This window comes from Halyomorpha halys, unplaced genomic scaffold (assembly GCF_000696795.3).
Source record: "Halyomorpha halys isolate HHAL.00 unplaced genomic scaffold, Hhal_1.1 Scaffold263.1, whole genome shotgun sequence".
Classification (NCBI taxonomy): domain Eukaryota; kingdom Metazoa; phylum Arthropoda; class Insecta; order Hemiptera; family Pentatomidae; genus Halyomorpha; species Halyomorpha halys.
Genome location: NW_027105032.1, coordinates 733,005 through 752,259, shown reverse-complemented (window position 1 = coordinate 752,259; position 19,255 = coordinate 733,005). Strand labels below are relative to the sequence as shown.

General features: G+C 28.5%; 2 protein-coding genes across 2 annotated transcripts in view; both read right to left on the bottom strand.

Annotated features, from left to right (window-relative positions):
- Positions 1-5,853, bottom strand: part of LOC106680470 (mitochondrial import receptor subunit TOM40 homolog 1) — an 8,883-nt gene extending 3,030 nt beyond the window's left edge. Inside the window, exons 1-4 of the mRNA XM_014420206.3 lie at positions 5,583-5,853; positions 3,440-3,702; positions 1,391-1,496; positions 1,156-1,287 (exon numbers count right to left, since the gene is read on the bottom strand). Of these exons, the coding sequence (XP_014275692.1) occupies positions 1,156-1,287; positions 1,391-1,496; positions 3,440-3,702; positions 5,583-5,721 (640 nt within the window). The 5' untranslated portion in view covers positions 5,722-5,853. The remainder of the gene's footprint in view (positions 1-1,155; positions 1,288-1,390; positions 1,497-3,439; positions 3,703-5,582) is intronic.
- Positions 5,854-9,469: 3,616 nt separating this feature from the next.
- tank (EI24 domain-containing protein tank) lies at positions 9,470-15,601 on the bottom strand. The gene is made up of 7 exons (XM_014420207.3): positions 15,331-15,601; positions 15,080-15,255; positions 14,637-14,892; positions 11,659-11,778; positions 11,356-11,579; positions 11,190-11,264; positions 9,470-9,665 (listed from the first exon to the last, which is right to left on the bottom strand). Exons 1-7 carry the CDS (start codon positions 15,343-15,345, stop codon positions 9,554-9,556), a joined length of 978 nt encoding a protein of 325 aa, XP_014275693.1. The 5' UTR covers positions 15,346-15,601; the 3' UTR covers positions 9,470-9,553.
- Positions 15,602-19,255: the final 3,654 nt, after the last annotated feature.

Sequence of the window (19,255 nt, the reverse complement as noted above, 5' to 3'; positions counted from 1 at the left end):
TACATATAAGTAATTAAATATTTAAGTAAAATTACATAATTAAGAAAATAAAAATATAAAGTTATATAATGCAAAAAAACTAAGAAATATGAATATAGAATAAAGAAACAAATTATAAAGTAAAGTTAGCCAAAAAAAGTGATTAGAAAATATGATAATAATATGTGATGAACATAACTAGCATGGGTAAGGAACAATAAGAACAGAATAGAGAAGGGGGTAAAAAGAAAGATAATAGAACATAGAACTCACCTACTTATAGGAGATCGGGAATCTAAGTACGTGCAGTAAGACTCTGAGTTGGAAAAATACGTTACAAAGGTGACAAAATTACTGGAAGGTGAGAATCTACATATTTTTTAATAAGAATAAGGTCAACTGAAAAGAATGGGATAACAGAATCAAGCAAATCATTGAGGTCAATGTTGGAAACATCGGGAGCTAGAGGATTTCCCATTTATATTTTGTTTCTTTATTTCATAATTCTTTGTATCTTTGCATTGTATAACTTTATATTTATATTTCCTTAATTATGTTATTTTACTTAAATATTTAATTACCTATAAATACATTTTATCTTCAACTCCTTTCATTACTTTATTTTTATTAATTTTCATTATGTACAATTTACTTTAATCATTGTGTATATTTTTTTCTTTGATTCATTGGTTATTATCTTGCTCTTTGTTCTTGGCTCTGATGAAGGCTAGAAATTCTGGCTGCAACGTTGGCACAATTAAGTAAGTTTTCAACTTATTTGTGCTATTTTCTGACCGAATCCATCTTCTCCTCACTTGATAAAATAAACAGCATGATGAAATGTCAAGATTTATTTTCAAAGGCCAATTTTTAACAAATATACATACACAAATACAGTCATTCAAACCGTCATTACAAAAAGGAGTGCTGAGTTTCGTTTAAAAAAACAAAGCAAAAACGATAAATTAGAAAGGGACACATTTCCATAAAATCTATAGAAATGATGCTATACTACTTTTATTTTAAATAATCTTTATTTAAACCAAAATAAAGAAAAAAAAAAGAAATAAATAAAATCTAATTTGTTGTTTATTCACTAGATGACAAGAAGAGAGTTAACAGAATGATGAAAATTATAATAAAAATGAGAGAGAAATAAGAATTTTAAACAATAACCTGTATATCGAGCTGCTAAAGATGTTAGAGCTAGTTGGGTACCAGGAATTGATAGACTCCTTTGGTATGCCAATTCAACACCAACATCAGTATTTTTTGTAATACTCTGTATATAGTGACCGACAAATACACCTGATTTAGGAAAAAAAATAGATTTTTAATTAATCATTCAGTTATATATAAAATATTTATTATATCAGTTATAAATACAAGAGCCAGTAAAAAAAAAAATTACCCGAAAGATTTACTACATCAGGATTAGCGAATGTCACCGTAGCTGTGTAATTACTACCTCTGTAGTCTAAAACGTACTGTGATGCTGTACAACGGCTGCTTTGAACCTGTAAAATAAAGTATATACATTTTGTATACTAAGCTGGTATATTTTAATATTATCTTCCTTTTCAACAGTCTTTCTTCAGCATCAACCTGTAGTTCAGAAGTGATTCAGTGATGTTTATCTGTTCTAGTCAGGACCGAAAAATTGCTAATCAATTCGAATAAATAAAAGAAAAATCCTCAAATATTAATTTAACTCGCATATTAGGTATAAATTAAAATGTAATACAAAATTAATATATGATTGAAAATATTTTTTTTAGAACAGTGTTTATAGGATGTGCAAAACTAGGGCCAGCTCTACAATGTCTAAAGCGTGACTGGATAAAATAATGGGGAGGAAAAACCACACAATTCAAATTTGTTTTGTCTCAGTTTCCACAATTAAAAAGGCGGTGAAAATTATGGAATACTTCCCTTTAAATTTTGTAGAAATGTTTTACACAGATTTTAAATCTAATTTACTGTTTTCAATAAACTTGCAACTTTTTTTTATCCCAAATGGTTGAAAGCTTGCAAATAGCCTGGTGACATACACGAGTTTTAAATTTAATTTTTTTTTTTCGTATAAAAAGGACAAATTGCTTTTAGTAACTCTAAAAATATTCAACTTTCAAGCCATAATATGCGAGTATTATTTATAACATAACATTAACATCAAAGACCAAAGACAAGAAATGTGGATAAAAAAGATATATTTAATCCATATAGGTGATATGTACTATACGACAAAGTTAAATTTAATAAAAAAAATCTAAATTATTAAAAAAAAGAAATATTCCTTTAGATAAAGGATTTAATTTAAGTGCATAAAAAATCTTTTTTGTTTTCTCCAGTAGTCACAAAAATGTTTTATTTTTACTTAACTAGTGCTTTTCAAAGCACTTCTTTCTTTATGTCCTTCATTTAAAGCCTGACAATCTAAAATTACAAGCTCTGAAAATTTTCAAACTAATTAGAAGAAAACAAAATTATTATCAATTCAAAGGAACACCTATTTTTGGAAAAAATATTGAATAAAGCAACCTCTTTCAAATTCACTAATTGGGATATCATTCTTCATCTTTTTTACCCAAAAGAAGATAAATTCTGATCAATTTTTAATAAGCAGATGTATCGTCAAGAGGCAGACAGGGGCTCCCAGAACTCATGCTATCCTGTTGATAGTTCTGACTGAGAAAAAAATGATTAAATTCTCAAAACAAAATTTTAAACAGGTCTGATGTCAGTTATATTCAAAAGCAGAGCTAAAATTAAATGCTGTCTCACAAAGCTACCTGTGATTACAGATAATGTAAAGTTTCATCATTCTCTTGAATTTTAATTTTAATATTATAATACTTAAAATTTTATCACCAGCTGCTAAAAAAATCTCTAAAATGAGGTAGGGAAGGAATCTCAAATGGTGTTTGATCAATTAATACTAGAAAAAAGTCACATTACCAAATCACACCTGAATAGTAACACTGAGGAAAATGACACCCCGTTAATTTTAAAAGAAACAGAAGAACTGCTGAAATAGTAGCTGTAGAAAGAGTAAATTGATGATATGGAGAAAGAAGGGATTGAAATTTAAAGAACTTGGTACACAATATCAACATAATGTAAGTTTATATTTATCTTTATACTACACATTTTACAAGTTAAATTCAGTTTATAATTACAATTATTGTATTCCATTGATAGTTATGTGGTTTTTTTTTTTTTTAGAACAATCATTAGTTCTTTTGAATCATTGAAAGTGCTCTGTTTCCTGGACTGAAAATACAGTCAAGTATAAGAAATAAACATGTTAAAGAAAATATTTTTGAGGAAAATAACTTATTTTCACAAAATCATATATGCGACTCTTATCATTATAACAATGACCCTACTAGTATACTTTTATCCTAGAAACAGAGACTTTTTATGGTTAAATTAATTAATAATATACAACAAGAATTACCTGGGCTTGAATTTTTCCAATTATATTGTCATTAAACTTATGGTAAATGTTCGCATTAAGATTTCCGACTGGATCTATGTCACCCACTAATACAGGATATGCTTCACCAGGACCATATTGTTTTGTTCCGACATATGTAGCACCAAATCGATAACCGGATGGTGCCAAAGAACTCATATTTAAAGAATGAGAAATCTGAAAATGATTGCTTAGACCTTTTTGAACAGCTATTTTAGCCCCTTCGAAATTCACAGGAAATATATCTGTAAACCGATAAAAAAATAAGCAATTAGTAAAATAAACAATAATTCCCAATAAAACAACTTCAGTCACTTAAAAATATTTTCACCGATTATAAAAAATAAAAATTATAAAGATAGTAATAATAAAAATGAAACACATGAAAGAAATTTATCTTTTTAGTATAAGTAACATTTTGATACATTTAGAAAAAATGATTTGGGAGAGTATGTAAATTGTGGGCATACATTTTTTAAAAAATAATAAAAGGAAAATACTAAATGTCATGGTTTACAACTTATTACCCATAAAACATGAACTGAGTTTTTCTTGAACCATGTTTAAATTTTAAATGAATTAAAAAATAAAATTTAAAAAAATTAACTTGATATAGTTAAGAAGAAAAAACTATCTGCAAATGATATTTTCTAAGGAATTCTGTTGCAATTTAAAATTACATTAAACTCAATAATTTTAATACTAATAATAGCCTATACAATGTCACATATATTGATAGAATTATATCAATTCTAATTAATTATATAGACTTTATACATACAAACTATATTAAGGCTAATAGATAATAAAGTAAAAGATGTAAAAATCATAAGGAATAATAGCAAATTAAATATTATGAAACTGTGGGGATGCTATGAAATGAAACTGAAGCTAGGATAACATATCAGATAGATTCATCCATAAACTGAACAAGTTATTCCTACCAACATTAACATTAAAAGTATATTGATTGCAAGGATAAAGAGTAACTAAGAAATAAACATAGAACACGTTATTTATTGTCATAAAAAAGTATGTTACAATCCAAATAGAAAAGAAATAATGCTGATGATTGTTTACTTTAAAACAATTATTTATTATTGACAATTATTTGTGAAATACTACAGGACATTAGTATTATTTTGTCAATAAATAGAACAATTAAAACCAGTCATAAGCTACAACTTGTTAACAATAACTTACACTATCTCAAAACAAGTTTGTAACCATTTTATATAACAAATAAATATTCATAACAACACTACTAATATCGAGCTATATCAGGACCATACACTTTTAAAAGTATGTAATACTGCAAAACTGGAGGTTATAAAGACATTGGTAAGTATAGAGAGAGAATCGTTAGTATGTGTACCAATTTTAGAAAGTAGGTATCATTCATTAAGGTTAAATAAACAAATATGTAACACAAGTTATCATCTCAACAGCTATAATCTGACTGTAATATATAGATGCTTTAACATAATGCAATAACCAAAGACAGTAGATAAAACTGATCTATGTTTCTCTATTGTATCAGTTGATGATCATAGCGATTAACAAATCAGATTAAATTGACTTTGTAATATTTTAAAGAAATGATGTGTTGTTTTGAGGCAAATTGACTAAAAATATAACAAAATTAAGGGAATTGTGAGGGCCATGTTAAATGAGTACTAGTACTAGTGTGTGAAACATCCTTTTTTTCACATCAAACTATTAATGATATGCAATTATTTCCCATAGAATCTTTTGAACCAGGAACTATGAAGTTATGCAGTCAAGCATAACCTCATTCTTTATCAGGAAGGTTACTCTGTAAGGAGCACATGTATTGGCTTATCATTGTTTAATTTTCATCCAAAAATTAGTTTTATGTAATAGTAATCTATGCAGTATTTTTTGGAATTACTAATAGTGTAAGTGCAACCAAAACCGGTCAAAAATAAGTACTATTGTACGTAAAAGTGATCAACAAACGATTAAATAATTCGGAAACCGTATTCACAATAAAACAATTCTTATAGAACGAAACGAATGATAAATAAAACACACCAATCAACACAATTTAAAATTACATTATGCTACGAATGAATCTAATTAGGAAACAAAAAGCCTTACTTACCTTTACACTTTTTGTGCAGCTCTTCCATAGACCCAGGATTTTCTAACTTTTCATCCACTAAAGGTATAATATTTTCTGGATCAAATGGAGAAAATGGGTCCGAGGTACTTTTTTGACTAGATGCATAAACATTCCCCATTTTGGCAAATTGTCTGTTATTTTAACTAAAAAAATATATATATAAAAATCAATACATAAATTTTACTGAACACATTTCACACACATTCCCCCAATCGGCCATAGGCAAAGGCATAGCCAACTAAATAACACATGTTTTCATTTTTCCAATATCGTCTCCTTTCTCTTTGGTGCCAGTTCGTAAAAACTTGAAGAAAAAAAAGATTTGATCCAAAACGTTTTGTTCTCACTTGAAACAACTTTAAGTAAAAGTATCCAGGTGCACCAGACTAAATATCAATATAACTGAAAGTTGTATTTTTATAAATAACAATGGTTTTAGTTTATAGGAAGAAATAAAAGAATTGACCGAGAATAAACCATCTAAAGTTTATAAATCTATTATCCACCATGAAATTTTTCTGAAGAGAAAATCAACTAATTTTATTAAAATGTTAAAGAATCATATGTAAATTAAACAAGTTCTAAAGTAACAACTTAAAAACTAATGATTAAAGTTAAGGTAAATGAAACATATTTTTGTCTGGGCAAAAAAAATAATAATAATACGAATACTACAAAGAATCACCCCCTAGTAATTCATTTTTAAAGATTATTTTGTACATAACAGCTAAAATTCTTTATTATGTTCAATTTTCAACTCCTCGGCATTGACTAGGATTTTTTTTTTCTAAAGAGGTTGTCATTGTAATCTTAAGACACCAAGACGCTTCTTTGGATCTCTATGCTGTTTGTGATGAAATCATTTCCCAGAATCAGGAAAAAAATAAATAATTACTCTGTTATAAGTTTGTTTGAGATAGGTTTATGATATGAAAGAGATATTTTTCTAATCAGCAATAGAATATAATCGGTGCTTGTGTAAAAGCGATTCATCGCTGACTTGCAAAGGATCTATTGGCCTGGCGAAAGCTCGAAGGGATGAGTATAAATAAGGTAGGAATATGGAAAGGGTAGTTGTAAAAATAGTGAAACCAAAAAGGGGACCTTGTAAACACAGGGGCGAGGAATGGAGCAGAAGTCAAACACCGGCTACCTTATTTTTTAGTTTAAAATTGTTTCACTATCCTTTTGAAGGAGAGTAGAGTATTCAATCCTCTGGGTGAAATATTTACTTACACCACTATCGTTGACGAGCTCGGACTCTTCATGAGTATCGTAGGAACTCTCTTGAGATACTCTCTCTAATAGTTTTTTTTTCAAAGTAATTTTTACTTTACCTAATCATAACTAGCTTTTTTAGATCAGTTGGTTAAAACTTCACCGTGTTAAAAAGTTATATTATGCGAAATTTAATTTCGCCCCCCTCTAACACCTGCTATTTGTTGCAGAACTCCCCTTAGCGTAACGAGTTCTTTGACTATGGGAATAGTGTAATTGAATTTTAGGTGTAGATTCAGAGGCTTTTAACAGCCTATTCGGCAATAGTACTCTATAGTCAACGACTGAATTGTAAAAGTTGACTTTTATATTCTATATAAGTAGCTAGGACAGTTAACATATTGTCAGTTACCATTTTTTAGGGCCGAATGCTTCAAATACTAAAGTAACATCTAAACGTGAAATTAAAAACTCAATTTTCAAACAACTGACTAGGTAACCTTGAAAACTTGACCTCTAAAAATGAAGTAAATCAAATATTAAAGGATTTAATTAATCGAACCACATAATCGATAATTTTCGTTCTTCATCATAAACCAAGCTACATCGTCCTTCAGCATCACCATCGAGGTCTCCAAACACGAAGACGTTGGACAATGGGGTTGAAGTAGATGAGATGGTTTCAGGTGTTGCGCAACTGTTTATAATCAATCGAAAATTTTTTTGTTACAGGGGAACTATGTTTGATTGTTTATGGGGCTTAAAAGTGGAGATACAACCTTGGGCTTTTAATGTTAGTCATTCTTTGTAGCATATTTTTTTTTTTTTCTCAAGACGCATTCAAGTCCTACAGAACTGGGAAGTGGGATTGTTGTGATATAAACATTTACTGATCCATGTGGCAATAGAATAAACCAAGACCTGAATATCAGAAACCAAAGCACTTAGTCCCTCTTCCCTTTAAATTGGTTCCTAGGGATTTGTATATTAATCAAAATTATTGTTCAATACAATAAAGCGAGTGACAGAGAACTTTGGGGTCAGGGTTCCTTTAATATTTGAAGCGTTTGGCCCTGAAAAAAATTAATTGACACAATGTTACTGACCTAGCTACTTAATACAATACAAAAGTCAACTTTTACATCTAGCTGTAGTCTATTGAGAACTTAAGCTGAATAGCCTGTTATGAACCTCTGCATATCTATACCTAAAATTCAATTACACCATTTTTCATAGTCAGAGTTCTAAACGAGTTATGCTTTAAATCCTTTGAAACATCATATTGTATAGAATCCCAATATCCAGTTACTAAAATCAGTTTGCTCAATTGAGATATCATTGTAAAATACCCAAGATACCCGATTCTAAATCGAATTAACAGAATGACAGACGCTTCTTTCCTACCTTTGCATAATTTTTTTGATTAACAAGGAATTAGATATTAATAAAACTACATGGGACTATAAAGTAAATCAGTCACTGAAATTTCTCATAGAAAATATATTTAGGTGGCTCCTGGCACTTAAAACTGCTGTTGGGGTATAAAATTAATGAGGCATGGACACTTGTTTTCAGGATTAACCGATTATTTTTACCAATCTATTTTACAGCTACATTTACAATACCCCATTTTATAACTTAAACAATAGATAGTTGAATTTATTTCATGTTCAATGAAGCAAAGATCAACAGTGAAGACAAGCATAACAGAAAACAAATATAACAACTTGGCCCTTTCATAAGTAGAAGGGATAGCAAAGCAAATAAATCTCTTCTTCTAAAATTATAAATGCCAGTAAAAAATCTTTGACCAAATATTACATCCAAGATCACTTTTTGATAGTTACTTACATTGTTTATGTTATATTGTTATTATTATTGTATATTGTTAAACAAATAAAGCATAAAATGCTTTTTTAACGGTAAGCTAGCAAATAGTAATGAATACTGACAAATATCAGTAAGTTTTCGAATATTAGACATTAGTCACTTTTAATTTTGAATCTATTTTTTTTTTAGGCAAATAGATCTGTAAACTCTTGCTAATCAACCATTAACATATGCTTTCCTCAGGTTATACCACAAATAGTGTAACCATTACTAAAGTCTGTCTGTGGATATGCAGAAAGAAAATAAATAAAAACAAGAATAATGAGGTGTAGATAGTTGACCGTAGATTAATGCTTGGAGAAGTTTGTCGGGGGGTGCGGTCAGCAAAGAACAACATAAATAAACAAAACAATATTTATTTATTTTATGCCGACGTTTCGACCTGAGTTTCAGGTCTTCATCAGGGGTTGTGGCGTAGAAGGCAGGTTTGAAGTTACAAACCTGCCTTCTACGCAAACCGACAAAGACCGCACCCCCCGACAAACTTCTCCAAGAAAAACAAGAATATTTAATATATAATTAAAGGTAGAGTTGTGAATAAATAATACAACAGCAATTTTTTTTTTTTTTTAGAGAGCTTTCTTTTCTGTAAATATAAACAGTACAGAAATAAAAAGACTTAACAACAAATGATAAAAAAAAAAAAAAAAAAATCCAACAAAGAGATAAATAAAATAAAATTACAATTTCTGTAATTTACAGAATTTATGGCTGAAAATCCATTGTAACATATTTACATCAGCATATTCAAAATAACACAGCCAACACATGACTATTATGTATTTATATATACATATTTACAATAACTCATTCCTCAAAGGAAAAAAATATAGTTCGTTATATCAGCTGCTCTTGGTAGTGTTGACACGATTCTTTTCCATTGGTGCTAGGGTCTTGTGGAATACTGTGTTCGACAAGAATATCACAAGAGAAAACAGAGGAAGTCGTCCAGGTCTAAAAATTAAAATTCTTAGTTAATAGTTATTTAATAAGAACAGTTATTAATGAAGAGTAACAGTCACTAAAAATATGATGTATTATAAATTAAAATAAAACAAGGTTTTTAGGACATTTCAATGATAATTATTTTAAAGAATTTTTCCCATTTTTTTTTTTTTACTACTGAGTTTTATGATTTGAATCACGCACTATGGTATTTTTACCTGAAAAGTTTTGGAAATGTTCTGAAAATTTCCTTAATTATATTTTGTTGGGAAATGATTACGAATTTCAACTTCATGACCTTCAATTTTCCTCATAATTATTTTTAAAATAACAAAGGATCTCATTTTTTTCAGTTGCTTCGGTTTATATTGAGCACAACAAAATTAAGAGATGGGGTATTGTCTGGCCAAATGAAGAACATAAAGAGGTTTCAACACAAAACATTGAGGTTACAAAATTGAAATTCGTAATCAAGACTTCAAAAAACACAAATGAGCAATTTTCAGGACTTCTCTATAAGTTCCTACAGAGACCTCTTTTAGATCCCCATTTGATTGGACTACATTTCATAATTTGAACCTGTGCTCAATACAAAAAAGAGCAGCTAAACAAAAATATTAAGATAAAAATTGTAGGTAGTTGACTCATCTTTAACTTGGTATAACATGAATATTAGTAATTTATGTGAATAAGAAATGTTTCTGTAAGTTTGAGGGAAAAAGGTTTTTTTTTTCCTTCTGGAAAAAAATTGTAAATTTGTATTCTAAAAAACAAAAATGAGCTAATTTACATAACTTTCCACAAATTATAGATTAAAAGATGTTAGGAATTGACTCTTACTTAATTTAGTATAAATAGATGTTACTAAAAAATCCATATTTTTTTGCATTAGAGAAAAAAAAAAAAAAAATTCATTTTTAATTTTATCTTTTCATTTCCAGTGAAAATGGGAGGTCACAAATTTGAAATTAGTAATTAGTCCCCCCCCCCAAAAAAAAACAGCGAATTTCCAGGTGTTCCTCAAAACTTTTTACTAAATTCCCTTTTTTGGTTTATAATTAACTGAACTATTTTTGTTAAATTAAAAATTACCAAACAAATTTATGTTGATTTGATTTCTTTAAGTATTAATTTTAGTCTTTGTTCAATTCATATTGGCAATGGATAAAAACCTTCATTTAAAGAAAGCAAACGTGAATCAAAAACTTTACAATTGATGAATATTAATAAGATTATAGGGACCCCTGCATCCCAAAATCTCAGTAAAGGTACAGATACAGTCCTACACCTCTAAAAAGTTACCCTTCAAATCTTATACACAAACAAATAAGCTTGAAATCAAAATGCTAAATGTTAATAAATTTATTAATTTAGTTTTTTATTTTCAATCAATAAATCAGTACGCCATCTTTTATTCCCTACCTTTACTGTTAATTAGAGCTGCATTCATAATTTATACTGAACATATAATAATTAAAATATATTTATAGAATAATTTATTTCTTATTTATATAGTTCAAAACAATTACATACGTGGAATTAGTAACAGGAGAAGCTTCATTAGCACTTATGATGAGCAAAGGGAATAAAATCGAAAATATACAGCCACTAAAATAAAATTAAAAAAATTAATTAATTGATTTTATTTGATAGAATAATTAAGATTAAAATGATCAAATGAACAAAATAATTTCAATACCTCAAAATGTATGATGGAGTAAGACTAGTGAGTATAGCCAGAGGTAGCCCAAAACCAATAAAATATGGCCAATTGGATTCAATAAAATTAAGTCTTTTGTGAAGCTCCCAGCCCATATTGTACATTTTATATTCAAATGAATATAAAGAGTACAATAAACAATTGTGGATCAGAGCAAATATGTAGCCAAAGGGGGCAACAGGGAAATAATTAACTAAGCATGTCTGGAATAAATTAAAGAAAAAAATATTCAAAACAAGAAATTAAATACTATATTTTATTTCTTTATATTTAACACCAAACCTGTATGACAAAAAAAGCCTGTATTAAAACACTGAAAGTCACATCAGCAACTAATTTGCCAATGTTAGGAAGTAACTGGGGGCGACCACAAGAATAGCGATATGCAGAATCAGCAATATCCTGAAAACAATAAATAATCATTGATATCAATTAAAACAGGAAAGCTAAAGAAATGAAAAAGATTTCTTAAATGTTAAGCTTTAAAGGAATAGCTACGAAGATGAGTTACTGCTGAGTAAATTTTAAGACATAATGTTGATTGTGGATGCATTCAAGAAAGAAAACATACAAATAAGAGTACAAAAAAATATAGAACTACGAAAGAATAGGAGCAACCAAAAATAAATATTAGATTTAGTGGAACCATGAAACAATTAATCAAATAGCATTAAGTACTATTAAATTCACTTGTTTCATATTCTCTTACGTATTTCCAACTAAATTATATTAATGTTTTGTTGCTTTCATGATTATATTTGTTTTCTTGGTTCTGAGAAAAATAAGTTTATTCTCATCCGTGTGTTTGCCCGCAACCTCAACCATCTTCTTTAATTATTTATACTGTCAAGGTTATATCCTCATTATTAAAGTATTAATTGAAAATTTAGATTGTTTTGTATTTTAAAAATAACCAAGGAAGAATTAAATGTTTGAATGTTCCAATGAAAAAATTATGTGGTTCCCTCTTTTGGCCAGAATCCTGATTTCAAAAGGGCTTATTAATTGGCCAGTGTCATGAAATAATAAAACAGTGAATATAGAAGGGATAAACAATTTGGTTCCAATGAAAATCGTGTATGGAAATATGCTAAGCAGAAGAATGATGACTCTTGAGGAATAATGATAATAAAATTATTTATATATTCTGGGATTGATCCCTTTAGAATAATATACAGCCTTCAAAATTAGGCTTTAGAGCCTTAGAGTGATATACAAAATAAAACTGAAATTATAAAACGTCATAAAATATAATAAACTAATGAATTTGAAAAGATAAAAATGAACAACAATAATTAACAGAATATATAAAACAAGAATATAACAAATAAAATAAAATCATAAAACATAAGATAACTAACACATCTGATAATAAATAAAAAATGATAAAAAATCAACTAAAAATAATAAATGAAAAGGTACAATTTCTGCTTATATACATATTTACAAGTAAAAATGAAAATCTGAAACATTAAATACAGAAAATATAAAAACCTTATTTGAAATGTTCAATTGTTATTCTTCTGGAATTGGGTGGACAGAAGGTGGTCGAAGATACGGAATTTGAAGATTGGAAAGGTATTAGAACTACGAATAAAGGAGGGAATAGAATTCTATAAAGAAGAGGAACGGATGAGGAAAGATCTACCAAAGGCTGCGGTTCGATGGGCAGTAATATAAAAATCTGAAGGCCGTGAATGGGTATTGCGAAAATGGACTAAGGATTTAAATTGAAGGATATCAGAGATGTACGATGGATGATAACTTGGTATCAGGATTGGATAACTTGGTGGAGAAAAGAAGCAAGAAAATATTTAAGACGAAAGGCCCTCCTTTATCCCCTATAAGCCTACCTATTACCCCTGTAAAGCCATTCAGAGTGAATTCATAAAATCGGGTGACAGAGGCATCCCTGGGGACCCCAAAGATGAATCAAAAATGTGTGGAGCATTTCAACAATTCCTACCATTTATCGTTACTAAAATTTGTTAAGATGCCCCAGGGTTTAATATGGGTCTTTAAATTCTTTTATCATGACAATAACTCAAAAAGAACTGCGTAGTTAAAGAAAATTAAATTTTACTACAAATATTAAAAAATGGAATAACAACATTTTTCCACAGGATCCTTCAAGTGATAGTAAGCAGAAATAATTTTCGAATTATTTTTTACAAGTGTTGAAAAATTAGTGGACATCACCTAAAGAGAATCAGATTCAAGGTTGAGCTAATTAGTATAAGACCCCAATGTTTCTTACTCTACTATTCCTTACAGACTTTAAGAAAATTCATAATTTAATGCACTTATTATTGAATATATTTGTTTTTCAGTTTCTGCTTCAATATTTCTCTGCTTTCACAATAGTGGATATATCATGATTAATATCATTATAAAAATAAATAATTACACATAAAAGCATAAATAAAAAGTGAAAAATAATATTTTGTCATCTAAACAATAGTATCACTAATAGATATTAAAAAAATAAGACATTAATTAAAAGGAACATGGAGAGATAAAGACAATTAATCTATCAATTATCTTAATAGTTACCATATCAGTACAAATGAGTGATTATGTCCGTAGTAAAGCACAGACGCTATCTATCACGTGTTGAGAAATCAGGAAGAACTAACAGCATTCACCTATTGTTTTTCTGATATATTCAAGGCTTTATAATAATAAATAAATAAAAAATGCAATGGAACACAGATGGAACAGCACTTGAATTAATTTAATAAGAAATATTAGAGAAATCTAACAGTAACTAGAATTACTGGCACTTAGGGGACCTTAAAAACATGATTTCTCTAGAAAATACGGATTCAAAATGTTTTACGATCGAAATATTTTCCCCCACTATATATTTAAATAAAATCTAAAAAGGACAACAAATAAAATCAAAAGTGGAGTACAAAACAAAATAGTTTGTGTAAAATACAGAAATGATAATTTCCAATAATATCACAATACATGAATTTTATTCCCGCTATAATCAATTCTATTTTCTCCATTAAGTTACTTGCCAACCTATCAGTAATATACCATATGTAAAATAAAAAGCATATTAATCATGAATAATGGTTTATTTTATTTATGAGCCTGATTAATCTACATTATTTTAAGATAGGTTAACAAGAATTAGAACTTAATTTTAAAATTCTATAAGTAAAAATTTAAAAATATTATAACAATATGCAATGTTAAAAAGAAAACTTTCATGTAAGATGCTTATTGACAATTCTATGAATAACAATTACCTGAAACCATAAGCTGTTAACAAGTTTGCTCAATATCATAAGAGGGAGAATCCAAAGAGTTCTGAATATAATAGAAAGAAAAGAATGAGTGATTGACCATACTGTTTGACCGATTTCAGATGTATGCCCGAAAATGATCATCAAAAAGTATTGAAGCAAAGGCAGGAAACCATGGTCGAAGAATAATATACTCAGCAAAAACACACCTCCGTTCAAACCACAACATTGTAGGGTTCTTTTCAAAATTTTCCCTTCCCTACAAAAAATTAAGAGTACATCAGCACATTTATAATAAACCAAAAATTGAATTTATCATCATATTGAAAAAATTATTATAAAAGGTCAAGTGACACAGTAATATGAAAGGATGGTAAAAATCAACAAAGTTTTAGTTCCATATTCTAAAGTTAATTAAGTTGTGTATTTTATAAACAGGCACTCACTGTTTAGTTTTCACAGGCTGTTTAGAAGTTGCACTTGGCTTCTGAATTTTAACATACTGTTGTGTACTTGGTGAGCCCCTTTCTTCTTTTTCTTTAATACTTTTGTCTAAAGAAACAATGGCGAGACAGCCTTTAAGACTGTCTACAATACCTCTGACAATTGCTTTAAATATTTTCTAAAGAAAATAACAAACTAATAAGATCAGAATTTCAAGAAAAAGTCAATTAACAAATTAATACAATACACTTACACTAATATTTTCCATTTTCAATCAGTCTATACTTCAAATAGTATACATGTCAAGAGAATTAATTTAAAAATCTAAAATAACGTACACAAAAGAGTTGGGCTAAAAAAAAAATTATAAAATACATTTGCTAAAAGAAGTTCGAAAAACAACATAAGAATACGGGAAACCCGCTAAACAAAGAGAACGCACAAAATCATTTCAAGTTCAGGGTTCATTTTGAAAATATTGGACCCCCAGTGGGTTCCAAATATGCCATTTGGATATCTAATGACAGTCAACATAGTTTACGAATGAATAATTTGTTTACAACAAACTTCTGTATTGAATGTTTACACATAACTGTTAATGGATTAAAATATATACACCAAAATCCATAAATATTATTTATATACATGTGACAGATATGGCCTACGCGAAATTAACTAAATGTTTCCCTCCTTCACCCAGAAATCTGTGAAAAAATACGATTTTCAACACATGAACCTGAGTTTCGTAATAATTTGACAATAAAATAACGTTACGAAATGATAAAGCATTAAATCAAAGTATTTAATTTACGGTAGGAACTGTTAACTATGTTTAAGCATTAAGCTATATAATGTAATTAAATCCTTTTCCCCCGAAAAAATTCTACTTAAGTCCCTGTATGATAGCAATTTTTCAAATTTTCTTAGTGGGTAAAAAATTATCGAGGGTTTGAAATTTATTACACTTTTTTAAAAATTAGCAACTTGTAAAATCCCCATAAGTTACGTGAAGCCACAATCTTTCATATAAAAGGACATTAAAACACTTCGATGACTTCTTGTTATGAAAAATAAAAAGCAGCAGTCGAGCGCCACTTTCATGACTTGTATTTTAAACTATCAAGAAGGGATAGCTTTCATTTTCGACTCTTCTAGTCTTCATAATTTCTGTTATAGCATAAATACATAGCAACATTAAATCACACCATGAGAAGTCGCATTGAAGACAGACAACTTCTGAATATGCCTCTGGCTGGTATCACTATCTTGAAACTGTATCAATTGTAGTTTTGGATCACGCATTCCAATAGTGGGTGGAGGAACGTTGGATAAGTTCAAGATTATAAGCCTTTTGTTTTGTTTTTTCCAAATCAGCCTATAGTGACACCTCTCTGAGGAATATCGGCAAAGACCTGGACAACTTTCGTCTGGTTCTTCCCTGTACTCTGACTAGACCTAATGTAGTTTGAGAAGTAACTCCATCATGCTTTCCGACGGCAAAATCTTCTTGGTACAAGGGACAGATTCAGAAAATATTTTCATGAGTTAAATAAATAATAATAAAAATATCTTTATAAGACTCTATATTTGATTTAGCTTCCCAATTTTTTCCAGCTAGGACAAGAATTCTACTTACTTGGATCCAAACCAGAAAAAAAAAGAACATTTTTAGAATAAGTGTGATTTGGATCTAATTATTATTGGTATGAAAAAAACGTGTTTTGTTTAGGAATAAAATATGAGGGTTACAATATAAAACTATTCCCAAAATTAAAATTTTCATCAACTTTAGGGGAGCGCCCGCCTCAGGGTCCATTAATGCTTTAAAAAAAAATTATTGATGTAGCTTATAAAACACAATTTCACCAGTATTTAATGGGAATTTAAAAAATGTTGGTTGGCTCCTTATTGTGTTTTATGGTTCAATAGAAGGGTATAAAATGTGAATTTACAACAATTATCCATCACTAAAAACAAATTTTAATGTGTTATGACAATAAAAATTTTCAGAGGGCCCCTTCCTTTTTTTGAATGTAGTTTAAATGTTACTGGTATCCTTAAACTGTTACAAGTACCATTTTTCTAGAGCATACCTCTTTTGACAATTTTAAAATTACCTGGTGAAGTTTGCAGTATGTTAGTGGCCTGTATTGAATTTTTTGAGAACCAAATAATTTTTCTTCTGGATCCTTTTTTTTCTTTTCAATAAATAAAATTACTTATCTTACATAAATCAAAACTTTTCCTATGTGATTTCCAGTATTGAAATCAGCTGCTGAGCTCTCTTTCTTTGTCAGAAAACATCTTTGACATTTCCAATCTAATTCTTATGAGTAGATGCAAGGAGAGAATAAAGATTTCAGAAACCATCATCTCAGCAATTCATGTAAATAGTAGGATATAATATATTACAAAAATTGAAACTATACTTTAAACAATTTTTAAAAAAGAACTGACTATTAATTTAAGAAATGCTTGATAACTTTATAATTAATTTTATAACGAGATTAAAAGAAGCAATATTACGAGGTGTAGATAGTTGACTGTTAATAAGTGGAGAAGATGGTCAGCAAACGAACACAAATAAATAATTTTTTGTTTATTTGTGTTATTTTTTTTGCTGACTGAACCCTCCCTCTTCATCTTCTCCACTCACTGAAGAATATTACATTGGATTTACACAACCTATCCCTTTTCTTACCAACCCAAGAGTAAAAATTATATACATAAATAAACATAAAATAATTTGATCATTTTCATTTTTTTTTAACAGCGTGAATTGTCAGCTTCATAGGCATTGCCGTTTTTGAGATATGGTGAATGAATGTAGAGGATAGTATTTTATTGTTCTGGTATATTTTATTGATTATGAATCTGTAAAAATTATTAATGCCTTATTCTAAATTTCTCAGATTGTTAAAATATAATACTACAAAAATTAAATACTTCTTATGAAATTCCGAAATATAACATTATTATAACCACTATAGTTATCCTTACTATATACATATATAAATTAAAATGAAATATTCAGGAGTAAGCCCATGGATAACAGTTAGTAGTTATAATTTTATAAATATTTTATGAGCATATATACAAATAAAAATTTAAAGTTGATGTAAAATGATTACATTGGAAGATTGTTGATTGACTGTGAGTAGTGTTTAAAAAGATGGTCCAGGAGAAGCCAATGTTTGTTCTTGTGCTATGTCCAATAATTCCTGCAAAGCAGGGTGAAGCCCTGGCTCATAATAAATAGTTTTATAACTATTTGATTTTTTTTTTTTTTTTTGCATCCAGACCATCCTCCTTTTACAAAATGATTATAATTTTACTGATAAAAAAGTCATTAGTTATAAAAATATTAAATTTGTAAGACACTAAGTATAATATCTTAGGAAAGGTTGAAATAGAGAAGAAAATGCTATAGAAACACTATGTCAAAATTTGTTTAGTAGCATTCGAGAAAACTAACTATATAAGTCCAGTCTAACTTAAGTGTGCCAAAAAAAAAAAAGAAATAGTAGGTAGACTACCTAACAAAAATCCATGCTTTTGTGTATGTATTCCTTGATGACTTGTTAGTTCAATTTTTTCTTCATTTTTATTTGATCCAGTTTCTATCCTCAACCATTTTTGTTTAAGTTTTCACTTTTTTTTTTTTTTTTTTTTTTTTTAACTTAGAAAACATGCGGTTTTCTAAATTACTTGACACTGGATGGATAGTCCTAGGTTTTCAAATAAACTACAATGTGTTCACTACATGATGGCCTACAAATTGAATATATTTATTTGTTAATGTTTATAAATAATATTTTGCTAGAGTAATTAAATGGAAATATAAAACAAAATACAATTTTAACAGAATAATTTCATAAAGAACTTATCTAAAAAAACTTACTTATTAAAATTTTGAAAATCCAAGGAATAAAAGATGTTAATGATATAAAACCTTATTATAAATTTCAACTTTTAGATTGAACTCAAATGAAGTATGAGCAATGGTAAATCATAGTGAAACCTTACTAATTTTCTAACTATGATTATTAGTGAGAGTTATAGCTCAGATTGATTTGGTAACTTTTAATAGGTATAAAAAAGTTGTTATCTGGAACCATGCTAAATTTCCATCAATTAATTGGCCTAGATTCGTAAGCAGAATGTTCTGAACATGGTGC